The sequence below is a fragment of the Ochotona curzoniae genome, unplaced genomic scaffold, assembly GCF_017591425.1.
Source record: "Ochotona curzoniae isolate NIBS_2020 unplaced genomic scaffold, NIBS_Ocur_1.0 contig_2318, whole genome shotgun sequence".
NCBI lineage: Eukaryota > Metazoa > Chordata > Mammalia > Lagomorpha > Ochotonidae > Ochotona > Ochotona curzoniae.
Window position 1 is genome coordinate 3396355 of NW_024465419.1, and position 25442 is coordinate 3421796.

Consider the following 25442-nt stretch of genomic DNA (forward strand, 5'->3'; position numbering starts at 1 on the left):
TCCTAACTTAAAAATATATTCAAAGGCCTTGTGAAGTATAGAGCTGTAATATTCAAATAAAGCTAGATATAACAGAAGTAAACTGAGGAGACTTAAACATGTTTCTTATACCTCTATTAAGAGCATACTTTAAGGTTTTATTCTTTGTTACATCTATTTACTATGATTTTCCAAACATTGATTTCATAAACTGTATTAAGAATTGTAGACTTAAAAAAAACAAGAATTGTAAGCTTAATATCTTCCAAAGAATATATATTTTATGAATTAATAACTATATTTCTAAAAAGTAAAATTCAAATTTTGATTGAACTTATGTAGACAAACCATGTAAGTTCTGGTAGACTAAAAATAAAAGGGTCAGTCAGAAAATTCTTGCAAGCACACAGACTGAGTTACTACACATGAAGACAGGATTGTCCTTTCAAATGTCTATTTTGATACAGCTTCCAAACCGAATTAGTTAAAAATACAACTTTAATGACAAGCTAAATAGAATGTTTTCATTAATCATCGTGTTTTTTCATGTAAAGATCCAGCTCAAAATATTTCAACAATAAAAAATCCTTGACTTAATGAGCTAATAGTGATTAGCTTCTTTAACAAAACATAGAATAACCTTCACTGTCTTATCTCTGCTTGCTCAAACTTCTTCCCCAATCACATAATCCAAGTATTGTGCAGTGCCAAATTCCTCAAAATTTCTTAAGTTGATGGTTTTCAAACCTAATTCACTGGAGGGTTTCTTAAAGCACAGCTTACTGGGACCCACACTTATGACTAGACCTGGGATACATACTTTTTTTAAAAAATTGTTTATTTGAAGGCAGATCAGATTTATGGAGAGTAGGAGAAACGGAAAGATTGTTCATCTGCTGGTTCACACCCCAAATGGCCGCAACAGCCCAAGCTGAGCTGATCCAAAGCCAAGAGCCAGGAGGTTCCTCCATGTCTCCCACACAGGCGCAAGGTTGAAGGCTTTGGACCATCCTCTACTGCTTTGCCAGGCCATTAGCAGGAACCTGGATGGGAAGTTTAGCAGCAGAACACGAACCAGTGCCCACACAGGATCACAGCACTTGCACAGTGAAGCTTTAGCCATTGAGCCATGACTAAATAAGGCAGACCTTATTTCATTCTCTCTAGCATCTAGGCCCATGCTGAAGAAACTATTTGCCATGTCTATATCTTTTTGCAGTAAAAATGCTTACAGTTAAAAATAAAAACGCTTGTAGTTAAATTCTTAAAAACATATGGGAATAATACTTTGATATCAGATAGTCTACACATTTCCTACCCTATCCTCTAGACTTACATAGGATTTTATCTAAACATAAAATCAGACCCTCCTTACTCCCTGTAGAGGAATCTTACCTGGTCCAAGTCCATCATGGCCTATCACAAGCTTGTATACATCCCCAAGGTGCACAGCTTCCAGGAAGAAGATATCAGTCTACAGTCAATGGAAAAGTATTAGAGCTACCGAATAATTCTGATCTCAGCCAAGAGTATTAATTAAGATGCAGAAAAAATTATAGAAAATATTCATTAAACAAACATACAAATCTATTAGTAAAGTACAGACAACAATATTAATTTATGAAACATAATATTAAGCTTCTAAATGCTTACTCCATCTTCTTTATTGCCAAGTTTAGCTGCAAAAATATACATTTAGGAACTATCTACAACTTCAGTTTTCAAAAAAATTACAGCAGTCATATAATAACTAAGAAATGTCCTAAATTTTTGCAATTTGTTTCAGTGAAAACAATGTTTTAGTGCCTGATGATGAAATATTTTAGGCAGTGTTAATGGGTCATTTGCAATTATAATACTCCTGATGTACAAAATATTAAGAAATTATAACATTTATCTAGAGTTTAAAATTCTCTTCTATAAGAAAGAGCAATTTTACTGAAATGGATTATATATTAGGAAGTTGGCTGAAAGTGATGAGGCTTCAATACTTTTGATAAAATCAAAGACAATGATACATGTTTTTTCTCATTTCATTCATGAGGGTGGGGAGAGACAATGAGGAAGAGATCCTCCAGCTAGAGGGGCAGTTCTGGGCTGATCTAAAGCTCGCAACCAGGAGACCCTTTGGGTCTCCCATGAGGTTGCAGGGCCCCAAAGACTCAGGCCATCCTCTTCTGCTTTCCCAAGCTGTAAGCAGGGAGATGGATGATACAGATTTTAGTTCAAGAGAAATAAAATATTATGAAACATGCTAGTTGAAGAAGTGATCACTAAACAAGAAATAGCCTTGGCACTATTGGTGCTTTATACATTTTAAAATATTTTTACATACATTTAATTTTATCCTCAAAATTTGCCAGTGAGAAAACCAGGTAACAAAGGTAAGGCACAGATCCAGAATTACAGTCACAAGGCTATTTTCTTTTTGAAACGCGCTATCTCTGCATAGATATACTGCTAAAGATATATATGCAATGGGACCGTTACTGTAGCTTGGCAGCTTTGGTGAATATTATGAGTGTTAACATCTTGCAGAAGGACCCTTGCAAATCTTCCCTTTTCCCACTAATCTTCTAGCCAACTTTTTAAAAACAGTCTTCTAATGGCCAGTTGTTAACAATCTAGGCATTCAGAAAATCCATAAGCAGAATGCTATGAGCATCCCAAAAACTTTTGCTTTTGGTCACTCCATGTTTTTGTGATAGGACTACTTCTCTCTTTGCTAACCATTTCTTTATACTTTGTTTTCAGGATCAGATTGTCAAAACCCATGATACACCTCTTTTTCCAATTCTTGGAAGAAATGCTTCAGTCCTTAGATCCCACTTAACACTGAAAGCAACTGCTCTGTGTGAAAAACGTGAGCAGCCATTATGTAATAAGCTTACTCTAGTTCAATTTTTCATTCACAAAACATAAGCCCAAAAAATTGAGATCTTGAGCGTTGACTTTTGCTTTTACAACTAATGACTAATCTGATTAAAGTAGGCTCTACTAATCAGCTTTAGGTCACTACAGGAAATGCCTAAGACAAGCTGATTAGGAATGAACGAGATTCATTCCAGATCATAATTTTGTGGTACACAGTACCAAATTAGGTACCCCCCGTGGTTCAGAATCCAATCATGGCATTCTTGCCGCTAACATTCCAAAATGTTATAGAGCATTATATGAGGGTCCAGCATGATGGCCTCGTGTTCACCTAAACATTTTTCAAAGGCCCCATGTCAACTCCAGATTGAATACAGTTTCCACCATTAACATGAGAGTTTGGAAATCAAGCCTTTACTACATGGGTGTTTCAAGGAACATATAAACTGTATTAATATGTGAGTATTATAGCCAACACAATCAACGTGTTTCCCTTGCAAATTAAAATTGCCAGTCAGTAATTGCAAGCTTCATCTTCAGCATCATCTTGGCCCTTCTTAAAATGAGTTGTCCATTGTTCAGTGGACGATTTATATGTGGGCATCAAACCTATAAACATTCCATAAAACATCAAAAATATCACCGGTCTCTCACCAAAGCTTCACCTTAAAACTGATGTCTGTTCTTGCTTCAGTTTCATAATTCTTAATGTTCTTTATGTGGTAAGAAATAACAGTAAAACAATCTTGAGTCTCATTCCTTCATTTTTCCCTCTCTCTCAGAATGATGACAATCACGTGCCAGCATAACTTTTCACTACCTGCCCAATATTCAGTCATAAAACTAAATATTATTACAGCTTGACTGATAAAAAAAAGATCTCTCCCTACTTGGCCTATGTGAATGGTCATAAGGACATGCATGTCCCCAGGGTAACTCCCTGGCAATAGTCTTGGCACACCGAGACCTCAACCTGACCTGATCGTTGGTCATAAAGGCAAGAGCAGTGAGCTGTGCCCTGGTTTTACTTTTCTGTCCTTAGACAAGCTGTGTTGGGACTTTCTTGATAGGCAATTGCAAGAAGTCAGTGTGGGCCCACATTACCTGCCAGGCACACATGGTGTATGTGAACTGCTGCATACCCACCAGCTATATGTGACCTATGTGACCTGCAGCAAGATTGAAGGGTCCAGAGAGATAGTGCTGTCTTCTAGCCAATTACCATGCTGTTGTAGGGTGAAAGGTTTGTCAGAAGACACCCTTTTGTCATCCCCTTTTCTTGGACTATAAAATATTGTGCTTGCTTTGCAACAAACAGATATGCTCAACTAGGCTGTCTCTTGTGGTTCTTGCTAAATAATACCATCCCCTCACCCCTTTGGAGGTCATGCAGGCCTGATGATCAGAATCCCTGAAAAAAAAGAGAAAGCTCAACTGAGGGAGGGAGGCAGGGAGGGAAGTAGAGAAGGAGGGAGGAAGGGAGGGAGCAAGGGAGGAAAGTAGAGAAGGAAGGAAGGAGGAAGTGAGAAGGAAAGAAGGAAAGAAGAAGGAAAGGAAGGAAGGAAGGAAGGAAGGAAGGAAGGAAGGAAGGAAGGAAAGAAAGAAAGAAAGAAAGAAAGAAAGAAAGAAAGAAAGAAAGAAAGAAAGAAAGAAAGAAAGAAAGAAAGAGAATCCAACAACACTGAATAAAACAGTAGAAAACACTTTCTAAAAAGAAAGTTGGTATTGAAAAGTGTCATGATTAGGAGAACGTAATTTGGAACATCCACATCTCAAATCAGAATGCTTGGTTCCAGTCCCAGTTCTGCTTCTGGTTCAGCTATAGCAGCCATCAGATGACAGCTCTCCACCAACACAAAAGAAGAGCACAATCTATACTAACAAAGATATGGAAACAATCTAGACACCCATTGAAAGAGGGATAGATAAACTGTGGTACATCTGTTCTATGGAATACTACTCAGCCATTAAAAAGAAAAAATGCTACCATTCGCAACAAAATGGTCCCTTCTGGAAACCATTAAGTTCAGTGAAATAGGATAAATGTCATATCTTCTGTCTATATAAGACAACCTTTGTGTAAAATTCAAAATCTCTATACACATACATATGTATGCAAATATGTATACTCATTATTCACCTAGAGGAACTGTATAGGGGAGACTAGCATAACAAGAAGTGAAGATACAGTGCAGTATGCATATCTACTGCCAAATAGAAGATGGACTCTCAATGAAACTTAAATATATCTTAACAATAAAATGCTGGACTTTCAGCCACTGTTCATACCTATTAAACATCATAGTCAAGTAACATAGTACATTGTTGAGTTTCAGTTTATATCTTTGTGAATACATTGCTGACTAGGCACTGTGCCTCCCTGCCACCATTCAGCAATGTGAGAGAGTATCACACCACATATTACCAGCCTAGGGGAAAAAAATTAAAGTATATTGATTGCATACACATCACTTTAACAATGTTTTGGTTATAAACATCAAATACTGCATGACAAATCATTACAAAATGAGGTTTGTCCAAATACTTAATATCACTGAATTGTGTATTTCAAAATTCACTTAAATAAGCTAAAAATTATATTTTTGTTGTTTTTTTACCACAACTATAAATATGCTAAAATTAAACAAAGAGCATTTTGTTAACTTACTTGTCCTCTTAAAAAATTACAGGAGTTCGTCGATCTAAATAGCTGTCTGGAGCCTGAATCTCCCTTTTCTCCATACATACAGATGTAGACATGTGCTAAGGTTCCAGCATTCCACAGCTCACCTGTTGCCACACAGACTTCATATACAGTCACTTACAATACAAAGAGAAAAAAAAAAACTTTAGGAGACAAGTATTTCATCAGTAATAGAAAATCCAATGTGCACAGCAAATGAAACATGCTACTCAGGCTCTCCATTCAATGAAACTATAAAACCTCAACAGAATGTACAGAATACTCAGGAAAGCAAAAGAAGGAATGCTTTGAAAGGTGAGCCACAGCAGGAACATTAGAAATAATTCAAGACTTTAAAGTCAGGCACCAGTGTGTTTATTATTTTTCTTTTACAATTCCAATCCTGAGCACAATACACCAGAAACGTGGAAATAAGTCCTAAAGCTCTGACACAGAAAGTTCCAAAATCCTGCAGTTTTAACTCAGAAAAAGAAGAAGGGGAATCCCTGACACCAGAAGAGGTTATAGACGTTGCACTATTCTTCTTACTCATTAATCTTTGTACTACAGCACTGAGTGCCTTACGGGAATACACAAAAGTCAACATTGATGTGACAGTAATCTTGCTTTGTGTTCAATGGAGCTTGCCTCCCAATAGGGTGGAGCCAACACCCATTATTTTCTTTACTTTATCTGCTCACTTTCTATCCCTAGACTTGAAAAGAAAGCAAAAGGGCACAGCACAAAAGGAATAACTAGAGCTCCAGTTTTCCCATTAAGAGGCCAAGAAAAACCTCCATGGAATCAGAGACCTCTTAAAAGTGAACTGAAACTAGAACCTCAGTGGTACTCTGCAGCATGTTAAAATAGAACCAAGAATACTCTCCACGTAATTTAAGAACCAGTACTCCATACAGTGGCATGTCCACAAATAGCATATAATCTATGTGGCTAGCAATAATCTATTGCACAGACTATGTAAGAACCAGTAGAATCTTGGACCCAGTGGTGTGGCCTAGCAGCTGAGGTCTCGCATTGAGCACGTTGAGATCCCATATGGGAGCCAGTTCTAATCCCAACAGCTCCACTTTCCATCCAGCTCCCTGCTTGCGGCCTGGGAAAGCAGTCGAGGACGGCCCAATGCTTTGGGATCCTGCACCCACATGGGAGACCTGGAAGAGGTTTCTGGCTCTGGCTCCTGGCTCCTGATTGGTGCAGCACCGGCTGTTGTGGTCACTTGGAGAGTGAATCATCAAACGGAAGATCTTCCTCTCTAGCTCTCCTCCTTTCTGTATATCTGACTTTGTAATAAAAATAAATAAATATTAAAAAAAAAAAAACAGTAGAATCTTAACTCTCTTGGGAAAAAAAAGTGAAGACCCCGTCATTGACGTAACACCAGTACCAACATTATGGTGATGACATGGTGATGACACCAATATTATCTGAAAAAAAGACTTCAGAGCACCTGTGATATAAATGCAAGCAATCAGGAACACTCTTGAAATCAATGAAATATAGAAAGTTTCAACAAAGAAATAGAAAATTTAAAGAATATTAAAATGTAAATTTCAAAACTAAAACAGCACCATAAACAAATTGAACAGAGTGGACAGAACACAGGAAAGCACCAATGAGCTTGAATATAGGTAAGCAGAAAATACCAAATGCAACATTAAAAAACAAACACTTTTTGAAAGCCTAAGTTACCAATGGAATAAACAAAAAAGATTTAAAAGTCATGCCAGGGAGTCCCAGAGGAGGAGAGTCTGATTTCAAAGTTTTGAGTACTCTTAAACATAATCCTGCATGGCCCTCTCGCACCAGCTTCACTGCCTGAGCATCACAGTAACGGTATTTTGATTTCCTCTTCTGCTTATAAGGAATAAGGTTTACAACCAGCAATCACTGAGACAAATTTTGTTTTATTCCATCATTGTTAACTTGGCAATCTCTGTAAAGATTATCTACATTTCACTATTATTTTTCTACTATAATTTTCACTTTCCTTTTTGTAAAATCAAATAGCTAATATTGCTAAAATTGGAGGGAGGAAATAGGGATGAGAGATTCGAGTAACAAAGGCTACAATTTTGTAATGTCCTAATCACAGGAATTGCTATTTTATTTTCAATATGCAGATGTAGAAGGTGGTTGTATAAGAAAAGTGAAGTGTATGTCAGCATTGCAACTGTAATGTGTAATGCCATCAACTACAACACAACTATCCCATTATGCAGGTTGGAGTTTGTGACTCCTAGCTTCAGCCTGGCCAAACTCTAGCTGTTGTGGTCATGTGGAGTGTGAATCAGTAGGTGGAAAATTTTCTCTCTCTCTCTCTCTCTCTCTCTCTCTCATTCTCTCTATTTCCTCCCTACCTTCCTTCCTTCTTCCTTTCCTGCTGGCACTTTGCCTTTCAAATAAATGTTTAATGTTAACAAAACTCTTTAAATAGTTCAGAAAGTATGGAAAAAGCTATTTTTGCTTCATTTTCTTAGTCACCTATATCCATTGGCAAGTAATTCCACCATTAGAAAACATTTTTTCAAATACACATGATAGTATCTTGGCAAACCAGAAAAGCATTTTTAAAGTTCTTTTTGTTATGAATCATTTATACTATTATAACTCTATATTGACTTGCAAGGATGGAAATCTGCTTTCTTTCAAAGGCCATTTGGATATGTAAAATATCATCTGCAGTCCACACAAAATTATCAACACAAAGATTAGCCTGCTACAGATTTATTTAATTTCAAGTCCCACCTGTGTTTGCCTTGGCAAGGCCAGACCTAGTGATTTCACAGGCCTTATATGACTCATTGCTGAGCATTCCAAATTCCTGACTTAAAGGAACAAAAAAAAAAAAAAAACCAGAAGAAAATTTACTCATGCATATGGGGCTCAGAGGCAAATGGATCACTAATTCGACAATAAAGCGACTAACAGTCAAGATCTCTGGCAAACAAGATGGCAGCCAAGCGCAGAGCTCTGGACCTGAACCAGGGCGGGGGTCAAATTGTTTCAAAGAAAGACTGATGGGCCAGGACCATTTCACTCATCTGCTCCTGGCCTTTGGGAGGTGGCTTCCACAGTCGTGCTGACAACAATTGGCTACTAGTTTCTCCCCTCCTGGGATTCCTGTGCAACATAACTTAGATTTGAGGAAAAATTACTTCCGTCACTTAATAGTTCTCATATATCCTTTTCCCATATTCTTTACAAACAGACACAGGTGGGCATAAGATCCAGTGGCTCTTACAGAAAATAGTCTTTCTGAATTCTTACAGTGGAGAGCAGTAACTAACTAACCATGGGTAGATCAAGAATCTATTCTGAGACACATTTATACAAGGCTAAAACACATCTCTGCTTTCGAACAGATGTGTAGAAAGTCACTGAGCAGTTATATTTTCATTTTCTGATAAATAGGATGAATTTTCAGAAACAAGAACCATTGTAAAAAGTACACATACACACTGGCTTACATTTCTTAGGCCTTAACTTCATTTTGACACTCAAGTTTCTCGTGACTTTTTAAGAATTAGTTGTCTTGCTTTGATTAAGCTAACCTTCCCCCAGAGCTACCTAACAAGAATATATCCTGGAATTTCAGAACATTAAACAAACAAACAAAAAAACATTTAACATTTATACACAGCTGCCACACCAGCAGAAATAACTGATGAGAACCAACAGTCCTTCATCATTCATTCATTCATTTATTCGGCAGTTATTTATTGAGTTCCTTGTTCTTCATTATTTAGGCAAACAAGCTTTCCGTGTTTCTTAGTGTTTGATCATCCCTACCTGGAAGGATGGATTGCCCTTTATTTAAAACAGGAAATTCTCGACAGATTTCCTCATCCTCTTGATCTCGGGCCAGCCAGCGCTGAACTGGTATATGAAACTCTTCTCCAGAATTCATGTTCTGCAATTTTATCTGAAATAGCAACATTACTTAAAAAAAAAAAAGGACTGCTTTTCAACACCCCTATTTCATTACTTAAATATATTTTAAAGTGATTTCTTAAAATATTAGCATGAGGTTAAAGATTTAGATACCAATGGTTCAGACTGATGCGGTTTCCTCCTTGGATGCTTAGCAATGAATAATGCAAACAATAATTACATATTAAAATGCCTGATGTTTTAACCCATTTAAAAAATATATATGCTGATAGGGCCTAGTGCAGTAGTCTAGCAGCTAAAACCCTCTATGCATGTGCCGGGATCCCATATGGGCACCGGTTCCTACCCTGACTTAGACCTTAACCAATCCCAGCTTTTAAGGCCTTCTGGAAAGCAAACCAATGGGCAAAAGGCATCTCTCTCGTTCTTTCTTGCTTAAATTATTATCTAAATTGCAAGGGTAACCTTACTTTATTTAAAACACTTTGAGTTAGCAATTTACAACTTTAACTGTGTTTAAGAAATTCTGTTGTTGAAAAGGTAGACCTTTGGTAGATGAACCCATAGTTTCCAGGTCTCAGCCAGGCCTAGGAACTCACATTTGTCACTGTGCATCCAGTGAGCTTCTCATACCATGACACTTTTAGAGACCCTCCCTGGGAATCAAAGAGGAAAATCATTCATTTCAAAACTATCATGGTCATGACTGATTATTTTCATTAAAGTCTAAAGCTAATCACTATAGAAACAGAAGAAAATCAGTATTTTAAGCTTTTATTTTACAATCTTCTCTGACTACAAGGAATCAAGATTAAGGGAAAGGCAAAATGTTAGTGTATCATTGGAATGGCAGTTGAAGCCTCAGGTCTTCCATACTTCAGATCCAGCTTCCTATTCGTGTGCCTGGGAAGGCAGCAGGTACTTGGGTCCCTGCCACAGTTGTAGGAGACCGGGATGGAGTTCTTGGTTCCTGGCTTCAAGCTGGCCCAGCTATGGATGCTGTGGCCATTTTGGAGAATGAACCCAGTAGACAGAAGATTGATTTCTCCATCTCCCTCTCTGTCACTCTACCCTACTAAATATCTATCTCTACTCCTGAATCAGATGGACTCCCAATGAAACTGTTAAATAGAAGCTGGACTTGTGTCATTGTCCATACCTACAATGTCAGGATGCACTTAAATAGCAGAATGACTGACTTTTGACTGTTTGTGAAGGACTTTACTATTGCAATAATATAAGGAAAATCACTAGGGAGAGAACTGTGGAGAGGGAAGGGGAAAATCCCTGAGCCTATGAAACTGCATCATAAAATTAATTAACTAATTCATTCATTTTTTTAAATAAAAGGAATCTAGCAATTTGGCAGTATCATGTCATTGATACAGATTCTTGATCCATTTGAAATTTGTTTTTTCAAAGATTTGTGTTTTATCTTATTTGAAAGGCAAAATTATAGAGAGGAGGATAGAGAGATCTTCCATATGTAGGTTCACTCCCAAAATGGCTGAGGAAGCAGAGATGAGCTGATCAGAAGTCAGGAACTAAGACCTTCTTCTGGTTCTCCCATGTGAATGCAGGAGCCCAAATACTTGAGCCATTCTCAGCTGCATTCCCAGGCCAGAAGCTGAGAGCTGGATCAGAAGTGGAGCAGTTGGGACAGGAATCAGTACGTATTTGGGATGGCAGCACCACAGGCAGAGACTCAGCCTACTATGCCATGGTGTTCCCTAGGACTGACTTTTGTAAAAGGCGTAAGGTGGGGGTCTTGCTTCATATTTCTGCACATGCAGTTCCAATCTTTCCAGCACCAACTGTTGAAGAGGCTCTCCTTCCTGAATTAATTTCAGTTCGCTTGTCAAAAATTAGTTGGCTGTATACGTGTGAGTTCATTTGAGTTTTCTATTCTGTTCCATTTATCTTAAAGTCTGTTTTCTTTCTAGTATCAAGCTGCTTCGATTACAACCGCCCTGTAGTATATCTTCAAGTATGATATTGTGATGCCTGCTACTTTGTTTTCGTTAAGATTGCTTTGGTTTCTCAGTGTCTCTTATGTTTCTGTATAAATTTTAGCATAACTTTTTTCTACATCTGAGAAGAATGTGACTGTAATACCAACTAATTTTACTAACCGAACTACAATTTGTGTTGGGCCCGGCACAATAGCGTAGTGATTAAAGTCTTCGCCTTGAATGCACTGGGATCCCATATGGGCACCGGTTCTAATCCTGTTGGCTCCATTTCTCATCCAGCTCCCTGCTTATGGCCCAAGAAAGCAGTCAAGAATGGCCCTAAGCTTTGGGACCCTGCACTCACATGGGAGACCCAGAAGAGGCTCCTGGCTTCAAATTGGCTCAGCTCTAGCCGTTATGGCCACTTGGGGAGTAAATCATTGGACAGATCTTCCTCTCTGTCTCTCCTCCTCTCTGTACATCTGCCTTTCCAATAAAAATAAACAAATCTCTAGAAAAAAATTGTTATGGAATTACTTAATTTTCCATGTATTTAAATCAATTTTTCATGTATCATATAATTGATGAGCAAATTTGTTAAGAAAAACAAGAATGCGGATGTGAGGGTGATCTGGCTGCGACATCTGTCACCACATTCATCGCCGGGGTTGATTCAGCTGATCTGGCTGGCTAGGCGGGTGTCCCCTTCCTCCCTCACTGCTCCATGTGTGTCCCTCCCAAAGCTGTGCGCTTGGTTGAAGAGGACGACCATCCCCGTTAGAGGAGGACCGGTCTTCAGTCAGAGGCATACGAGTAGCTGCACTCCCCTGCTAGAATCTCCAAACAAGCTCTCAAGAATAGCAAGAATGTGACAATATTGTTTTGTATTTTTGAAAACTTGGTATTTTGAAATGATATAAGAAATCAATGAATGTATCATACATAAAAAGTGAATAAAATAACATATGACTACCAAATGTTGAATATCTGTGTTTACTGGCAATCATTAGAATAGTAGAATTATTCATTCTGAATAATATGGAAAACTGTATACATTATGATAATCAAATTTAAACATGAGTGATCATTTATAATTATGTATTTTATGTAAAATATAAGTATGTATATATATGTTTTTATGTATAATATAATTATGTATAATATGTAAAAAATACATATTATAAATGATCACATATGTTTGGACCCAGAGTGGTAGCCTAGTGGCAAAGTCCTTGCCTTGCATGTGCCTACTTCCCACATGGGCACCAGTTCATGTTCCGGCTGCTCCACTTCCACTCTGGCTCCTTGTTTGTGGCCTTGCAAGGCAGTGGAGGACAGCCCAAAGCCTTAGGACCTTGCACCCACATGGGAAACCCAGAGGAGGCTCCTGGCTCCTGCTTTGGCTCTGGCTTTTACAGCCACTTGGCGGGTGGACCAAAAAATGGAGGACCCTCCTCTCTGTCTCTCCTTCTCTCTGTAAAATCTGACTTTCCAATAAAAATAAATAAATCTTTTTTTAAAAAATACATATTTTTCTCTTATACTAGTCTATGATCATTGGCTCATCTACTAAAAATACACTACATTTAAGAACTGGCATCTGATAGAATATTATTTCGTGAACAGAGTGGTATAGCTTTGCAATAATTTGAAATGGATTATATAAATGCAGTCATCTTTCCAGCTGCTGTAGAAGTGTATTAGTAAGCTTTGTGAGTTTATCTGTAGTCTCAAGTATTTCTTTTTGTTTGCAAAGAGATAAAAGGATTCCTTAGTTGAGGTACTTCCTTGCATCAGAGATCAGTTAATAAAAATGCATTATATTTCTTCCTTAAAAAATATATTACCTAAACAATCCAGCTTTGACTCCAACAACTATAGGCATATATACTTTACCTCCTTACAGTGCCAGGATGGGGAGAGTCCAGAATTGGTATGTCCAATACGAATCTTGAAGAGTGTTCCAATGTTTCCAACTCTAATCTATGAAGGAGCCATGGAAACATCTTCAATGTAATTTCACAAAATCCACTTCAAAACAGTCATTATTAGAACATCATAAATTAATATGGTGCCATTTTGTCTTGGAAATACTAGAATTACAAATATGCACAACAACAACAGCTCACTAAAACATAGTAAAATTTAAAAGAACTAAACAGATAAGTCACTACGAACAAGTGAAACAACCAGAGAAAAAGGAAATAGAAGATTTGCACATTACAAGCCACTAGACCTAGTAACTATAACATCCCAATCAATAACAAAGTACACACTCAAGTGTCTACTGGACATGCTCCAGGACAACCACATGTTACACAACAAAACAAGTCCTGAAAATTCAAAAGGACTGAAATCACACAAAATATCTTGTTTAAATATAATGCTCAAAAAACTAAGAATATAAAATGATAAAGCACATTTTAAAAACTTACAGGTTCAAAAAGTGAAAGACTAAGAGCTTAAGTTCAAGATCTGGAACCAGGCAAGGTGCTATGATTCAAACATTGAGTGTTAAAGTCAGGGTCCCAGGGTAACCTCCGGAAACAGGGCCTAGTTCGGAGGTTCTTCAGTATGGGGAGAATGCACCCTCAAATAGGATTATGGGCCCTTTCTCTCACTGCCTTTTTGTTGCTCCCCTCACCTCTATGCAGTTTGAATCATGAGCCCTTACACCAACACATTTGCCTGCCATGTGTTACCATTTATCACCTTCAGGACATGTCAAACCAGTGAGGTCTGCCTAGTCTGGGACTGTGAATCTCCAAAACTATAAGATAAATAAATTTTTTCCTTTTGTAAACAGTTGCCTGAAGCATTCCATTGTAATAACAGAGCTCAGTTTCCCATCCTTTCCCAAAACTATGCTGAAAGTTCTAGATATAGTAATTCAGCAAGAAAAATTCATTAAGAGCACACAAATTTGGAAAGAGGAAGAACAAACATTGAAAGTTGTTATGGGTTGAGAAAAAGAGAATGAGGAATGACTACATAATGGAGGGCTTTTTTTTTTGCATAACTGAAATGTGGAAACACATGGTGATCATGATTGAACAACATTGTGAATGTATTAGATGTTAGAACACTGGAAAATTGTTAAAACGGTGAACTTGTTGTTTAATTTATCCATGATTTTTAGCACTACAAGCAAGAGATCGGTATAGACATCCCAGAGTTCAAGCAAGGAAGGGCAGGAGAACTGAAAGAACTGAACTGAGCTAAGTAGCCACACTCAGGAAAAAATATATATACAAAATTGTGAAAATGATTTCCTGTGAGAAAAGGAAAGAGAAGTAACAGATCTCCTCTTCCATTACAGAAAACAATCTGGTCCTAAAAATTCTATGAAGGTACAATATGATTTTAAAATAATCAGATTATTTTGAGTATCGTTATTTCTAAAATTTTCTCTCAAATATTTAAAACAATGACAAGTCCTTATTTGTTTTTCTTCTAGTGACCATCAACACAAGAGACTTTTTTAAAGATTTATTTATTTTTATTTGAAAGAAAGATTTACAACGAGAGAAGGAGGGGCTGAGAGAGAGAGGTCTTCCATCTGCTGGTTCACCACCCAAATTCCCATAATGGCCAGAGCTGAACTGGTCCAAAGCGGGGAGCCAAGAACTTCTTCCCATTCTCCCACACGGGTGCACGGGTCCTAAGCCTAAGCCATCCTCTGCTGCTTTCCCAGGCCACAAGCAGAGAGCCGGATTGCAAGTAAAGCAGCCAGGACATAAATCTGCATCCATATGGAATACTGACCCTGCAGATGAAGGATTAGGATGCTATGCCACGATGCTGACCCCAAAAGATTTTTTAAATATTAACCCACATAGAAAATAAAGAAAAGTCAATTTAAAGTGATCTAATGGGAACATGGGTTCCCAATGATTCAGCCTGTCCTGTGTGATATGAGGACTATGTTCACAGATTACAGTTAAGCAAAGACTCAAAATCCACGGAAGTGGACATCTCAGAGAAAACAAAGTTAAAAAAAAAAACTTATTGTTATTTTGTATCCGCAAGAAGACCAACCATTATATGCATGCAGATAACCATTCAATAAACAGTACCAAGCACTTACAATATACACTACTCCAAGTAAAATATTACAATAAATCCAAGTAAAATGAATTAATCTTTAAACAAAGAAAATGAACATTTTAAATAATAAAATGCTACATTCTCGACCTACTTCAAATCATGTTTACATTAGTATTTCTGACTTCGATAACACAGCACTAAATTCTCCGGCTTCATCTTTATATCCTCTGTTTGTAGATCCCGCTCTCAATGTGGCCGGCTATTGTCTAGTAACTTGATAACAACTGCTAGCTTATTACAACTTGTTAGCGTTTCTTTGTGATACTTTTGTAACTTTTGATCTTGATTTTGAGATGATCTGTGGAGATGTAGAAAGATGTAGTCCTTGATGCTAACAGCCACCCACATAAAATCAATAAATGTTGACCATCAAGTACTGCTTTCACGCGATTCCCATATTTCATACCTTCACATATTTCAGACCTGTTTGTATTAAATCTACTTGATCAAAAACTATTATGACTTACAAAAATGCTATGTATTAGATATGACTGATCTTCTACAAGGTCAAATACTGTTACAATAAAAAGAGCTCAGATTGATTGATTGCATTCATTCTAACACATTTACAAGCTGCAAACCACTTACAATAACGGGTTTTACTTGGTTTTGTTACTTACAGTAAAAGTGTCTTCATAGCCATTCTGAAATCGATCCCCATCTGTTCCATAAAGATATATGGGAGCTGAACTTCTATGTTGTCCATACATTACAATATAAATCTGAGAGCTAGTTCCTGCATTTGGCAAGTCACTGGTGATTATGGAAATTTTCCAGTTACCACCTGTAGAAACATAAATTACCCAAAACATTATTGCAGCTTGTAGAAACAAACTTGAGGCAGCAGATCATCCACTGAGTGGAGATAAGCGTAAGTTCTTCATCTCCTCTGGGGAAATGCCACAGAATAAACACTACAGATATAAGACTTGATTTATAAATATTCAATAATTTACTATGTGCTACAATGTGCCTGTAAAAGACTGCTGCAAGTAAAACTCCACATATACTTGTCCTACTATAGTTGGTCATGCCTGAATACTGACAGTCACTATACACTGTAAAATGCCAAGTATTTTAACAATGTCTCCAATATTCTTAGCTCTAACATGTAATAGATGTATTAAGAATTATGCTTTTTAGATTTCTTAACTTCAGATTTTTGTTTTCTAAAATTAAAACTTATGTAATAATTGATATGACTGGTTCAGAATCATGAGCTGAAAGGAAACTGAGAAATATCTGATACAATCTCTTCTTTTTTACCATATTGCCAATTGATACATGAAATAACTTAAGTTTAAAAACTACTGAATAAATTATGTTTCTGCCATCAACAAATAAAGTAGTTGAGAAATGAATAAAGGTTTTATTGTGAATATAACTGAGATTAACCAAACATGATGTATTGATAGTACTTTGATATAATTTCCTATGTTTCAATTTAACTTTGCTGTTTCATTGGAGTAAACATCAAAAAGTTGATGTATAAGACAAATGAAGTAATGAGAAATTAAGGAACACACTCAAAATTATACAAAAGAAGTATGGGCCCGGCACAATAGCGTAGTGGTTAAAGTCCTCACCTTGCACGCACCAGGGTCCCATACGGTTGCCGGTTCTAATCTCGGCAGCCCCACTTCCCATCCAGCTCCCTGCTTGTGGCCTGGGACGGCAGTCAAGGACGGCCCAAAGCTTTGGGACCCTGCACTCACATGGGAGACCCAGAAGAGTTCCTGGCTCCTGACTTCGGATCGGCTCAGCTCTAGCCGTTGTGGCCACTTGGGGAGTGAACCATTGGACAGATCTTCCTCTCTGTCTCTCCTCCTCTCTGTACATCTGCCTTTCCAATAAAAATAAATAAATCTTTTTTAAAAAATTATAAAAAAGAAGTAAAAATACCAGGCAACAAAATTCAATTTATACACTTGACAATTTACTAATTGAACTGTGATTTCATCTCTCACAAGCGTAAGCTTAAGTATATTTGTCATTTTCATTATTCAAATGATTACATTCTAAATTTAAAATACACTTACATGGTACAATAAGTGCATGTTAAGTTAATATGTGATTGTAAAAAATCTGCTTTAAAACAGAAAACTCTATTTAATGTGAACAACATACTGTAAAAAAGCCATATTAAGATGCCAAATCATCTTGATAGGCAATCAGTAAATAAAAACATATTTTCAAAAATCAGTAGCGATTGATAAGCTACTGTTAACAACAGCAAATGCAATTAAATTACGCTTACAAACTACGGAGCTAGGGAAATTCCAACTGTTCTCTCAAGAATAGTTGGTATATGGGTAGGTTTTTTTCTTTTTTTTTCAAAAATAAAATGAAATAAACAGATTCTGTTCTCTTAGAAATGCAGCAACAGAGTTCAGAGAAGAATCAATACTTGCTAAAAGTGCAAGGACCAAATCAATAGGGAAAAAATTACATTTTCCAGCATCCAAGAAGGAGAAAGACAAAAGATGTTTGTATAGAAATAAAAATAAAACAATGAAATAAATGTTTTCTATGTAGTTCTGTACCTCTGTCATGAAATTTAAAATGTTAGCCTTATAAGAGAATACCCTTAAGGCAGTAATAAAATCTAAAGATTCATATTTTTGTTTCTAACTTACACTTCAATCAACCGAAATGTAGCATGTCACTAGATTTATATCAGGTGTCCAGTATCACTGGAGAAATAGAAGAAAAATACATGACGATGTCTTTATCCTACATCAGTTTCCAATTTACCTGGGTAACAGGCCAACACAGATATACACATATATTATGATGTTCTTTACACAGGTGATTAGAGCCCAAAGATTCAAGGCCTACAGGAAAGGGGGTAAAACCATTGTTTCCACATTCTTTTTATTTTTCCTGTATCTGGGGGAAGGGGAGAGACAAAGGAAAAATCCACACCAACCCTTCCCAGGGTCCCTGATGTGGGGCATGCTCTGAGGGCACTGCTCAACTGGTTTCGATAGTTCAACTGTTCTGAATTGCTGCCAATCTTACCACTCCAAGCACGATGAAATCTCTTCAGAATCCACTAGCTGACAGAGTCCACCTAAATGTCTCCACTTGCGAAGATTTTCACTGCCAACACATGGCTAGGGTGGTTGATCAATTTGTTCTGTCCCCCATCCTATGTTGTGGTACTAGGTGTCCTCTGCAGGTTCCGATGGACTGTCATATCCTCCATGTACACCTGGATATGCTGTCCACTGCTCCGTCTGAACCACTGAGGAGGTTCAGCTTTGACACTTGCACTCAGACCATGGAACCTACAATTATCTTCATGGTTGGGGTTCTAAGTCTGGTGGGTCGATTGGGGGGATACCCAAAGAAATGTCATCTGAAGTGATCCCAGATCTTGGGTGTGCTTGCCAGTACAGGGCCCAGCACAGTCCATTACCCCATCAGCCTACACATATGCTGGTGGTTACGATTGCTGGGTTATTTCTGTCTCCAACCCTGTCTTCTACACAAACTAATGGGTGTTGGAGACCATCCCAATCCTGTCCACCACACACTTGGCCACATAAGCCTATAAAAGCTACAGCCTAGTTGGGGTGACTCCCAATAACCCTCTCCAGACCCACCTCCTGCCCTGGCTCCCGTGCTTGCCAGCATGTACAGCAGACTGGTTCAGTTTGTCCCACATCGCATTCAGCTCTCACACATGTCAATGGGCCTTTAACCCTAGCTCAACCCAACCAACCCCACTTTACAGCCCATACACCTGCAGATGGGTGCCACTCTGTCTAGCCATGCCTACCCCAGACCTGGTTCTCATGCTTACCCGACTGAGTGGTAACTCAGGAGGGAGGTACCCACTGTTTCTCTACTGGGCCCACTCCCACTCCTGAGTCATGTATTCTCCAGTTGGTTCTGCAGTTTGGCTTGACAGAATTAGCCCCCTATGCTAACATCTGCTAGCTGCTGCTTCAGCAGCACCCAACCAACCCACACCCACTCTGACTTGTACTTCCACCAGTAGGAACAGTCAACCCAGCATAACTTTTGCCTGGTCCAGCTCACATGAGGCCAACAGATGTTGTAGCTGTGCTGGATCTGGTCTGCCCCCATCCCAACTCAAGCTCTCCTGTAGGAGTGGTGATGCAGCAGGGGAGTCCCCCACATCCCCTTACCAGCTTTGCCCCATCTCCTTCTGGCTCTTACATGCGCTAGTTGGATGCTGTGACCCAGTATGGCATGGCCAGTTTGCCTCAGCATTGGCCAATGGGTGGGGCAGCCTGGCCTGGCACAGCCCACCCCCAATTCGAACTCACGCTGCTGGAGGTTACAGCCCAGCCTATGTGTACTGGTATGCGTAGCGACCAAACCCGACACAACCCACACTCTATTTTTGTGCTCAGATTCACCAGCAGGTGATGTGAACTGGACCTGCCTGGTCTACCTCAATCTATGCCATATGTATGCTGCTGGATACCTTTCCATGGCCTGATTTGGGCTGCTCCCTATCATGGTTCCTGTGCTCACCTGCAGGGACTGTGTCCTGACAGAGAAGTTTCCCAGGCTCTTCCGTCAGAACCTCTCCTAATGCCAGATGTCAGGCACAAATGTTGGTCCATAGGCCAGCCCTACTCAGTCCACCTCCAGATCTAACAAGAACAATGGCCTTTCCTGACTGGCCTTCAACCCATGCTGGTTATTATTGTTGGGTGTTACAGCCCAGTCTAGCATGATCCACATGCAGACACAGCTCACAACCAGCTCAGCAGGGACAAAAACCTAGCCTAGCCTGTCTTACAGCTATCCTAGTCCTCATGAGCACCAGTGACTGCTGGGGTCTAGCCCCGTCTGGAGCACTCAGCCCTAGTCCACACTTTTGCCAAAGTATATTGCAGCCATGTCCAGGCCAGAACACAGCTCCCATTCCAGCCTTAGCTCCCCAACCAGATCTGTTCCCAGCCTTAGATCTTGTACTTGGAAGTGGTTGCTGTGACCCAGAGTGGCCTAGTCTTTCACATGTCATGACCTTTCCCTTTGGAGGCTGTAGCCTGGCCTGACTCAACCTACCCCAAGTCCCATCACTTGCTGGTGGGTGCTGGAACCTGGCCCTGCTCTGTCTGCTCCCATCCTAAGCTCATGCAACCTGATAGGTGTGACAGTCTAGCAGAGCTTGACCTGTGCTCCAGTCTGGTTTCTGCTCTTGCCGGTGAGGTAAGGTTGGCTCAGTCTTGCCCACCCCCATCCAAAACCAACCCACACATTAGCCAACAGTTGGAGTTCCTATACTCAGGCTGCCAACACCCAGGCCTGGAACACATGCTCACCAGGGTGAGCTGTGACCCCAATAAGGGAGTTTTCAAGATTCCCCCACTTGGCCCATTCCCTGGCCCACTCCCTGATCTCATATGCTCCAGCAGGTGCTACACTGTTTTAGGATGCACATGTGGGTGCTGCAGCCTGGACCTGCTCAGCCTGTTTCCAGCCCCAGCACCTGTGTGTGTCAGTGGCTTCCATGGTCACTCGTAGTTCATCCCGTTACCACCCTAACTCTTAAGCTAATTAGCAAGACATATTTCCACAGGGTTGGGCCCACCTATCCCTCACAGAATCTACCCCCAGATTGTGGTTCTCTCGCATGCTGGTTAGTGTCATGACCCTACCTAATGTGACCCATCCCCTGTTCTGACATTCAGCCAGATACTAGGATCTGGCCCTGCCAGATAGGCCCCCAGCCATAGCTTTCATGTAGTCTGGCATATGGCAGTCAGTGTTGTTCTGCACTAAGAGCCTATATCAGGACTCCTATTGGGCTGGTGAATCAGTCTGACCCAAACAGACCCTCCCCTCAAAACTACCAGTTCTCAGTCCCCTCTCTTACCCACAAGTTCAGTGACCCTGTCACTGGGAATCACACAGGATTCATCCCTCACCTAAATGCACATTGGCCCTATCCATGGATGTTCCTAGGCAGCAATTACATATCCCAAAAACCTTAGAGCTTGCCACTGAGTGACCAGCAGGCAAAGCCTCACACCACTTGGCGTGCTAGCTGCCCAAAGCCCAGGAATTGCTCACTGCATGGCAGCAGTGGCCATGGCCAGAGTCCCAAGCACTGAGTACAAAATGGCTCAGTGCCACCCTAACTCTTAAGCTAATCAGCAAGACTTGTATTTCCACAGGGTTGGGCCCACCTTAGCAGCCGCCACACTGCTGAGGGTTCCCTTCCCCTATGCCCCGTGGCCTAACATCCCTCATGTTCCTCCCGCCACAAGGTGAGGGTAGCAGGGTGGAGGCAAATCCTAATCCAGTTCCCAAGATTCCCTCATGGTATAGTTATCATGAAGGGAGAAATCTCTTGGGCTAGTGCCAGTCCAGGAATCACTCACCACGTGGCAGCAGTGGCCATGACCAGAGTCCCAACCTGGCTCAGGTACACTGAGCAGCCGCCACACTGCTGAGGGCTATTTTCACCCAAACCCTGTGGTTGAACCAGGCAAACATATTTTTAAAACATCAATCAGAATACTCTTAATGCAAGATTTTGGTGAGGCAAATACAGATTACAGAAGAACTAACAAAATACGAAAAATTAAAACAAGAAAAATATTAAGAAAAGACCAAAAAATGCAATAGAAATTAAACAAGAAAATGTACTAAAATAATGTCATAATTTTTGTAAAGTAGAAACCAAGAACCAAGTGAGACAGAACATTTCATAAATTGATTGGGCACCTAAGCCAGCATTTTCAGAAATACAATACGAGAAAAAAGTTAGTTAAAAAAATCCTAATAATCTTTTTAGTACTCCTATCTGTGTTAGGTCATAATTTGAACAAGTTGTTGATGGCACTGCAGAAAAACTGAGTATAGGCAGTGAGCAAAGAGCTTCATGAAAGCTGGGAATTAATATGGGATATAAAACTGAAGAAATCCTGTATCTTCTAAAAATAATGATAGATTTTAAAACATTTTTTCACAAACTAATTTAGCTCCAAATGGGTTTGCTTATGAGTTTTCTATCATATCTTTTTTTTTAAAAGAACAATCAGTCCAGCACAAACTCAACTCATTGTATTAGAAGAACATTACTCTAATACCAATACCAGAAAAATATGGTACAATAAAACCACAGAGCCATAACTCTCAGGAACAGAAAAGAAAATATTTTCAACAGAATATTATGAAGTTAAGCCAAGGACAACTTCTGAGGTTTTTCCAGGAACTCAAAGGCTTTAACATTCACCATTTGGAAGAATAAAGGAAAAGAGAAAGGGATTCCCAGTATCATTATTCATTATGGAAATGTAAATCAAAACCACAGCAAGACAAAGCACTGTTTATAAAAACTAAAAACAGTGAAACCATTGACCTTGGTAAAGATGCAGACAAATAGGATTCCCATACATAACAAGACAGAACACAAAAATGGCAAGGCGCTTTGATTTCTTATAAAGTTAAACTTTCCATCTACCTTCGCAACTCATTCCAGTAATCTACCTGAAAAATTAAACATACAGAAAAAAGGTATTTACACAAGAATTATCACAGCAGTCCTGTTCACAATATCCCAAAATCAAAATAGTTCAACTGTCCATCAATAAGTGTTACGGATTGAATTGTGTCCTAAAAGAAGCTATGTTCAAACCCATCTCATTAGTTACAAATGTGACTTCTCTGGAAATAGAGTCTTTGCAAATGTAATTAAGATAAAGATTAACAAAACACTCTATGTAATGGATTCAACACAATTCAAATCGTACAATACAATGCAAAAGAGAAAAACACATGGGGAAAATGTCATGTGAAGATAGAGGCAGAAATTGCAGTAATACATCTACAAACAGAAATGTCACAAACTGCAAGAAAGCACGTGAATCTTGGAGAACCATGCAAGTAGACAGATTGTCCCTAAGAACACACAGAAGGAAATAATCCTGATGACAACCTGGTTTCAGCAAGTTAGCCAGCTACAGTGAATAAATTCTGTTACATTAACACACTTGTTTGTAGTAGTATTATAACAGTTTAGAAAAGTAACAGAGCCAGGTAATAGGATGTGGAGGGCTTTGTAGAAAAAAAAAAAAGAGAGAGATGTAGACGTGCCTGTACAATTGGGTAATGAGGAAGAGCCAAAAAAAATTTTTTTTTAATTAATCTTTATTTCTTCAAAATCCGAGTTCACTAACTTAGCAAATATTCTTTCTTATTTTTTTTTACTTATTTGCTTATTATTATTACCATGTTATGATACAGTTCCATAGGCCCTGGGATTTCCCTCTCCCGCTCCCAAAGTACCCAGCCCCCACACACTGAGTTCCCCTGAATTATTACTATAATATCGTTCTTCATAATGTCCATCATTGCAGGCATGGACAGTAGCAGAGAGTCCAGCATCCTACTGTTAGGATATAGTAAACAGTTTCAGTGGGAGTCCCTCTTTAATCTGAAAGTAGAAATGCATACTGCATTATATCTTCACATATGGATATGACAGTCTCCATTACACAGTTATTACTATAAATCCTCTTAATGAAAAGCCACAAAACAAAATCAACAACAGGAAGAAAAAAAAAGTAACGACACCATGAAGTTTAAAAACATGCTACTGAATGACTCATGTGTCACTGAAGAAATAAAAAAAAAAAATCAAGAACCTTCCTGAAGAAAATGATGCTACTGTATGATCTATGAGTCAGTGAAGAATTTAATGAGAAAGAGTATTGAAGAGATGAAGCTAACGATAAAATCAAAATCCATGAGATATAGCTTCTGCTGACCTTTGTCGTTGAGATATGTCTCCTGTAGACAACAGAAGATGGGTTTTGTTTTTTAATCCAGTCTCCTAATCTATGACATTTGATTGATGAGTTTAAACCATTCACATTCAGGGTTAATATAATAGGTGGTAATTTGGTTTTGTCATTTTGGCAATAGGAATGTTAATTGATTTAGTCTTCTGCTATTTTACTGGGATGTTCTTCACATTTGCCTCCGGTTTTGGTGGACACTATTCCTTTTCTCTGTGAAGAAAACATCTTTAAGTATCCTCTGTGGGGCAGGATTGGAAGAGGTATATTCTTTTAGCTTTTCTTCACTGTGGAAGAATTTTGTTTCATTTTCAAAGACAAAGGAAAGTCTGCTGGGTACGTTGTTCTGGGCCGACAAGTTTTTGCCCACAGAATCTGGAATATGACGTTCCATTCTCTTCTGGCCTGTAGCTTCCTGTGAGAGGTCTCCTGTGAGTTTAACTGGTATTCCTTTATATGCCAGTTGATTTTTTTTTACTAATTTCTTGCAGCTCCTGCATTTTCTGTGGATCCTTGAGCAGATACTCTCCGTGAGGGAGTCATCAGCAGTTCCCAGGCCCATCATGGTTGCCTTCAGCTCAGAAGCATCATTCTGAGCAGTTTTCTTCAATAAATCCTACATGACCTTTTACAGGTAGCCAGATAACGCCAACTTTAAAGTCTCTGGATGTTCTTTTTCTGTCCCTCTCTGGTAGGCAAAGGTAATATCCTGTCTGTGCATTTTGACAAATGGCCAAAATGTTGATGACGGTCTTCAGGGCCACACCTTTGGTCTTCATGGCTATTTCAATATTCACAGCATTTCCCTCAGCATCAAGTGGGCGCAAACATCAACTGACCCATATGCACCTTGAGTGGTCACCCTGCAAGCTCAGTTTGCACAAAATTTTATGAATGACAGTCATTTTAAAAGAAGTTGGCTGGGCACTGAGGGCTGTGAGCATCCTCAGAGGCCAATCAGATGCACAATCTTGTAACATCTATGTGAAATTAATTTTTCCTTCTTAAATGTCCTTGGCAACTAAAAAAGTAAATTAATGATGAAAGTACGCTACTCTGAATTAAAATCTTTTAAAAACCAGAGAAGACTGAGAATATTTTTGCTACAAAGAAATGTTAAATATTTGAGAAGAGAAACTATGCTTC

General features: G+C 39.0%; 1 protein-coding gene across 1 annotated transcript in view; it reads right to left on the reverse strand.

Annotated features, from left to right (window-relative positions):
* RP1 (RP1 axonemal microtubule associated) overlaps nt 1–25442 on the reverse strand; it is a 129400-nt gene that overhangs the window by 79100 nt on the left and 24858 nt on the right. The window contains exons 3-7 of the mRNA XM_040972561.1: nt 16128–16291; nt 13297–13383; nt 9347–9479; nt 5522–5673; nt 1375–1453 (exon numbers count right to left, since the gene is read on the reverse strand). Coding sequence (XP_040828495.1) covers nt 1375–1453; nt 5522–5673; nt 9347–9479; nt 13297–13383; nt 16128–16291 — 615 coding nt within the window. The remainder of the gene's footprint in view (nt 1–1374; nt 1454–5521; nt 5674–9346; nt 9480–13296; nt 13384–16127; nt 16292–25442) is intronic.